Source organism: Rhizophagus irregularis, chromosome 18 (assembly GCF_026210795.1).
Source record: "Rhizophagus irregularis chromosome 18, complete sequence".
NCBI lineage: Eukaryota > Fungi > Glomeromycota > Glomeromycetes > Glomerales > Glomeraceae > Rhizophagus > Rhizophagus irregularis.
The window spans coordinates 4,283,110-4,290,000 of record NC_089446.1 but is presented as its reverse complement, the minus strand read 5'-3'; the positions used below and the strand labels follow the sequence as shown (position 1 = coordinate 4,290,000).

At 30.2% G+C, this 6,891-nt stretch overlaps 3 protein-coding genes across 3 annotated transcripts; 1 reads left to right on the top strand and 2 right to left on the bottom strand.

Moving 5' to 3' along the window:
• Nucleotides 1-1,064: 1,064 nt before the first annotated feature.
• On the top strand, nt 1,065-2,728 carry OCT59_010544 (uncharacterized protein; the record flags this gene model as incomplete). Its single annotated transcript, XM_066133092.1, has 7 exons — nt 1,065-1,168; nt 1,252-1,553; nt 1,626-1,751; nt 1,849-1,924; nt 2,000-2,122; nt 2,194-2,591; nt 2,667-2,728. 7 exons carry the CDS (start codon nt 1,065-1,067, stop codon nt 2,726-2,728), a joined length of 1,191 nt encoding a protein of 396 aa, XP_066000670.1.
• Nucleotides 2,729-3,657: 929 nt separating this feature from the next.
• Nucleotides 3,658-5,192, bottom strand: OCT59_010543 (uncharacterized protein; the record flags this gene model as incomplete). The annotated part of the gene is made up of 3 exons (XM_066133091.1): nt 3,658-4,265; nt 4,320-4,460; nt 4,523-5,192. The coding sequence occupies 3 exons, from the start codon at nt 5,190-5,192 to the stop codon at nt 3,658-3,660; spliced, it is 1,419 nt and encodes a 472-aa protein (XP_066000669.1).
• A 351-nt stretch (nt 5,193-5,543) lies between these two features.
• On the bottom strand, nt 5,544-6,572 carry OCT59_010542 (uncharacterized protein; the record flags this gene model as incomplete). The annotated part of the gene is made up of 3 exons (XM_025330789.2): nt 5,544-5,986; nt 6,068-6,094; nt 6,191-6,572. 3 exons carry the CDS (start codon nt 6,570-6,572, stop codon nt 5,544-5,546), a joined length of 852 nt encoding a protein of 283 aa, XP_025168863.1.
• Between the last annotated feature and the right edge of the window lie 319 nt (nt 6,573-6,891).

The window sequence follows — 6,891 nt, the reverse complement described above, 5'->3', positions numbered from 1 at the left end:
TAACAGGATCCATCTTCAAATATCACATAAAATATAGTTTCGCATAACTTTAAAGCTAATAAGTTTAATTAAAAAGCAATTTTATATCGATCACTAACGACAAGGTGATAATCTTGTTGCTATAGATTATAAAAGATCTGTTTAATTTTTTTTAGTCCCGATGTGGTTACGATATCAAATAAAATGTTTCCAAATATTTTGTAATATTAATTCAACGTTATATGACATCACTACAACGTATATGATATCAAATAAAATGTCAAATATTTTGCAATATTAATTCGATGTTAATACGATATCACTACGATGTGGTTACGATATCAAATAAAATGTCAAATATTTTTGTAATATTAATTCAATGTTAATACAATAATACCTACGATGACAGTTACTGATATCAAATAAAATGTCAAATATTTTGTATTATTAATTCAATGTTAATACGACATCACTACGATATGGTTACGTGATAATATTTATATTGCATAATAATTGCAATGATATCGCAGAGATATTGAACTAATCAATGTCGAATAAATACAAGAATTTAACTAACTTAATGACGTTAAATCTATTTTTTAAAATATCGTAATGATATCGTAATAATATCATTGCAATATCTAATCAATATCCGATTGTAACCCTCCAAGCTTTCACAGCAGTTATATATATTTAGATTATAAACTTATACACCCACCTACAAAAAGTATTCGGATTTTATAAATATTTAAGAAAACATAGTAAAATCGATGATTTTCAGGTTGCACAAAAGTTTACGGATTTTCAGTAATCCGCCTGAAATTTTTTTTATTATGAAGCTGATCAATTGTAGTTTTAAAGTATTGAAACAAAAAAAGAAGTTTTTTTTAACATAAAAAAATGTTCTCATTGTAAAAATATATAACAACTTTTTATATACGTTTTTTGAAACGTTTTTACATATAAAATTATCCCCCGTTCTATTACTTTTATAGACTAACATTTTTTGCATTTTAAAGATAAAATATTTCTGATTATATTTTTAAAAACTATAATTGATTGGCTTTCAAATAAAAAAATTTCGGATGGGTTTTACTGAAAATTCGCAAATTTTCATGCAACTTGAAAATCATCAATTTTACTACGTTTTACTAAGTAAAATTTATAAAATCCGAATACTTTTTGTAGGGTAAAGGTGTATATATAATACTTATAATTCAATTATTATAATAATGAGTATAGAAGGTGTTCAATGTTTTGATGGTTTAACAGAAAGTACATTTACCCTTCATGCACATATTATCGAGAGCTTTGTTCTGGTGACATTCCAGCACGTTGTAAAGTTTATAGTGTACAAGCAGGAAAGCATAACTCATATAAGGCTTGTCGATTTTGCACTATTAATGGAGTGTATTGTCAAGAAAATCGACATGTATATTTTCCACACAAATCTGCTAATAGGAGGTATGATCCTGAAAATCTTCCATTACGAACACATGAAGGTTATATTCAAGATGTTATGGCCATAGAACATGTAAATGGAACTTTATATAGACAAGAAGTGCAAAAGAGAGGTGAGATATAAATTGTTTATAAATTGAATAAAATTTGTTATTCATTTATTTGTTGTTTTTGTAGGTGTAAAGGTCAAGCTTCATTTCCCATCGATATTATGCATGGATTATTTGAAAATATTGCACCAGCAATGCTTCGCCATTGGTTTGGTACTTTTTTTAAAAAAGATTTTGCCTCTGAATGTGTACTTTCTAAAAGTATTTGGAATGAAATTGGAACTATAATGGAAAAAAATCAAAAGAACATGCCTCTTGATTCGGCCGTCCACCTATGACATTCAAAAACATTTTGCAGGATTCAAAGCAGAGGATTGGACAAATTGGGTGATACTGTATTCACTTCCACTCTTACAGAATTATCTTCCTGAAAGGTAAATTTGCTTGCGACATATATATATAATGTTACCAAGTAATATTTACTATTAATTTAATTTTAATATTTTTAGGTATTTAAATGGATGGGCAAAATTCGTACATGCTGTAAAGCTTTGTCTTAAAAAAAATATTAGTATATCAGAATTGACAGAAATAGATAGATTATTTCGTGAATTTGTTACACATTATGAAAGGTATATTTTCATAAATAGTTATTGCAATCAATTCTTTATTTAACTTATTAAATATAATTTAATTTTATTAGAGAGTATATTCAGGATGATTCCAGACGATTTTCGGCAGCACTAATTTCTTATCATTATTTACTGCATATTTCTACCTCCATTCGTAATACTGGGCCTGCATGGGCAACTTGGCAGTACCCCATGGAGAGATTATGTGGGATGCTAGTGCCATTAGTGCATTCCAAGCAACATCCCTATACAAACCTTCGAAACCAAATTACTATATGGACTCAATTCTCACATCTTCAGTACAAAGCTGAAGTGAACCAGAAAGTTTTTGGAAACAAGTTGAGAGAACTTAGTACAATTGAAGAAGAGTTGTACTCACTATCACGCAAGTATTGTATGAATAGAACTGAGTTACAACGCCTTAGAGCTTATTATGTAACAGTATTGAATAAGCCTGCAGACCAACTTGGTGAGTTTATGGTGAATTAGCTATGATGTTCCAATTTTAATCTTTAAAAACTTTAGTTCTCTAACATTTGCTTAGCCAATTACAGATTCCATACAGAAGTATGGGAAGTTTCGAACAAAGTATGGACTGATTATTAATTCAAAACTATCAAATCGCAAGGTGATGTTGCTCGTAAAAATTTCTGTATTGCTGTATGTATATCATTAACCAATGATTTTTCCAAGAATTTATCATTTTAATATTAGCCACTTTTAGGTAAAGCTTTTGGTTGATAATGCTCATCGCCCAAATGCACCAATCATTCTGGAAGAAAGGGAGTTTTTTTGGAGGGTACAATATTTCTTTTCACATCAATATAATGGTTGCTGGTCCATGTTACATATGTGCAAGTGGGTGCGTTAAATCCTCGGGCCTTCTGGGGACATGGTCCATTAAAGTTCCGGGATCTTGGTGCATTTGAAGTAATTAATATTAGTGCAATTGATAGAAATGTTGGATTTCTCAAGATGCCAAACAATGAATTGTATATTATCGATCGAAGAAAATAGAGTTAAATTCAGATAATTATTTGATTGTTATTTGGATAGTATAATGCAATTAAATTTATTAATTTGCGAAAGTTAAAAAAACTTTATTTTATAAATTATAGTTCATTACGGTGTTGTATTACATAAAAAAAAAAAACTGGGATCCCCGACCCCAGGCGTCAGTACGTACTGACTAGTGAATTTTTATTTGCTTTTTTATTTTATTATATTTTCTGATTTATTCATATTTTTTTCCATTATTATTCCGTTTTTTATCATGGTTAATTATACTGAAAGAATCCGGATTGTTACTCAACCGGTTACTATTCGAAAAAATTCACTGAATACTATTTACGGAATCCAAACAAAATCACGGAGTTATAACGGAAATATTCTGGAGTGTCATTTTTTATAGGGTAGGATTTTATATGCAATATATTACAATAATAAAATCACATGTAAGCATTGAAAAATATAATGTATCAAGTTATATAAGATATTACAAGAACTAATGGAAGATAGATAATATAATTGCTGAACTATAATTGATTCCTGGGTTTTTTTCTTGGTTTTCTTGATTTTTTTGATTTATTATTCTCCCTTTCTTTACCTACTTCTTTACTCGCTTCTTCACTTGCTTCTTCCTTCCTATTTCTTTTTGCAGTGCGTTTAAGCTTGTCTAGAAATTGTAGATGAGCTTCTTGAAAGACAGTTGATGCATTTTTGTAATCAATAATTCTGATGAGCTGTTTCGTGCTTGATCGATTCTTTAGATAATGTGTATGATCATTTGTGACATAAGATTCTTGAAATATATCAGCCAGATAGGCGACCAATAAACCAATAGAGCCAACTTTACATTTTTCAATTATCTTATCGATTATGGATTTATTTGATTTCTCATCATAAACAACTTCGTTTTTATTCTTGTAAAACATATGTGGATGGATCATACTAAGTGCCTGCGCCAAGTTTTTAACACCATAATATAATTTCACTTGAACAAAAACTGGAACCGTAACTTTCTTAAATTCAACAAAAAAAATGATATCAGGACCACAACGATTCTCTGGAAAATAAAATGTTGGACGCGTCTCAGGTGATTCATTAAAGAATTTATCCAATATGTAACCTTCAAATGCATTTGCTACTCATGGAACAGTAACATCAGAGGATTTGACAATCTTTGGTGATCCTTTACAGAAATTAGGCAAATTATATTTCTTAGTAACTTCAGCAAATACAGGCATATTTTTAATATCACTCTGCCCATTGAATATTCGCTCAAATTCATCAGGTAAATAAATTTGCCACAATGTTTTCCATGAACTATCATTATTGGCTATGGACATTATATTTAAAATTCCTTTTGGAAGACTATCATTATCCTTAAAGAAGTGAAACCAGCAGTGAAAGCAAAGGGTTCATCAACACAGGCGACTAAAGATTTCTTTCCTTCCAATGCAAGATGTAATAAATCTACATTCACACTTGAGATTCGCAACATCTCTTCATCTACACCTTTATATACTTGCTTTAGGTGATAAATAGTAGGTGGGTTTACAAATTGGAAACGCCTGAAACTACTTTCAACTAATGACCTTTGACTAATATCAGTGAACAAAAACGGCCCTCTGGAATAGTAATAGGCAAGTATTACGCTTTTATACAAATTAAGAATATTAGTTGACAGCACATGATTAAGTCTTTCCATCTTAATGATCCTACATAGCTGGTGATATAGTGATTGATCATTGTCACTAACCTTTGTTAAGACTTTCCAATGTACATTAATAACATCTTGAGCCAGAAGACCCATAATAATCTCTTCTACGCAGGTAATAATGGGATGAAATCGGCCACAAAAGTGTTTATGAAGACAGTTATATTTATTGTCTGTCAAACTCACAAGATTATTAACATAGTTCTTCACATGAGCAATATCCTGCCACCCTCCAAACTCTGTAAATTTAAATATCTCAGTTTCTGGTTTTAAAACTCCTGTAATAAGAACATTCTCAAGAGAAAGAAGTCTGAGTCCAGAACTACACGAAATGACACAATAATTGACCATTGTTACTGCTGGTTCTCTCAATGCTTGAATTATAGGAAATAAGAGTGAGCGTTTCTGTTCATCTGTTCGCGATTTAAACTTTCCCTTAAGTACCGTTTTGAGTACTTGAGTTTCATCAAGAATAATGATAAACGTTTTGTTATTATTTGGAATTTGTTAATATATTTTATCAATGAAGTAATTACATGACTCATGTAAAGCAAGTTAGAGTTTCCACATAAAGGCAACAAACACATCATCATCATACTCATAAAGCTTTCCAAATATATCTTGACAAGTTTGTATTAGAAGCCAATGCTGTTTATTGAATGTAGTAGATGCATTCTTCAAACAATAGTCCAGTATAAGAAGTCAAGAGAGAATTGCAGAACGCATAATTCCTAATGCACTTTTGCAGTTTTGTTCAAAATCTTTTGTCATTTTTATTTCAAGATAAGTTTGGATTTTCTCGATATCAGCTGAACCTCCATTTCCTTTTCTAGACGTGACAAAATAAAGCCCCCAAGTCCTCATTTTTTCATATCCAGATGTTCCTAAAAAAATCAATAAATTGTTCTTGGCTTCTGCAATCGTGGACTGAACATTTGAAACGTGGGTAATTGGTTCATGGTTTTCATTACTTCTGGGGAGATTGTACTTTAAAAGTGTAGGGCGTCCACCCGTAAAGGAAGCAGGTACAATTGATTTAAGGTGTATTCGTAATTTGTATGATGGCAACGGATCATTTTTCCTTATGTATTTTTTGAGAAATTCACCGTGTTTGCTGTTGAGAAATTCTTTGAAAATAGTAGTCACTGAAAAGTTACAAACAGTAATAAAATGAATACTATTATCAAGAAATCTTTTTAGCTAATTACGGAAAAAAAATAATATACCTTGTGAAATGCCTTGCTGAGAAGGACCTATTTTTAATGCGAAAAAAAGGAGATCAGATCAAACTCGATATTTTGTTACTGCAGTTTCCTTGTTCAAGAGGTAAAAAATTGGGAGACACTTACCAGTGGAGGTGGAAACAATGAAGACATGGATGTCCTGTATATTAGTTTCCTTAGCCTTAAAATAATCTTCAAGCGGAAATTGAGGGATCATCTTTTCGCCTCTGAGTTTATCTTTAATGTCACTTTTAGTAAATTCTTTAAGATTGTTTTCTTCTTCATAAACTTTCTTGCCGTCAACTTTCCAAAGATCCATTTTACCAGTATTTTGAACTATAACTTTTACTTCTTCTCTATGAAAGAGCTTCTCTTTGAAGTTTGAAACTGTAAATTTAGAAAATTCGATTACAACACCACTATCATCTTCATATGTTTCGCCAATGTTTTCAGTGAGACTTTTTTTAGAAGCTTGTCCTAGAATCAAACAATTAAGCGACAACATCATTTTGTTCTTGTAAAAGCGGTTAGTTTTTTTTTTAGAAAAAATTTGAGCAGAAAATTTGCTTAAGAAATGAGAAAGTTTGAGAGAAGTTTAAGGTATATATACTTTATATACTTTTCTGAATACATCGTGATTAATTATAAAAATGACCTTTATAAACTTCTTAATTGGTGACATGATAATAATATAATAGTATAAAAAAAGTTTATATAATGATATATATCATTATATAAACTTTTTTTTTTACTGTGCTTAAGCTATACTTATCAGTGAAATTGAATTTTTGAATTATGACAAACGTAATTAAAATGCTGTAATTTGC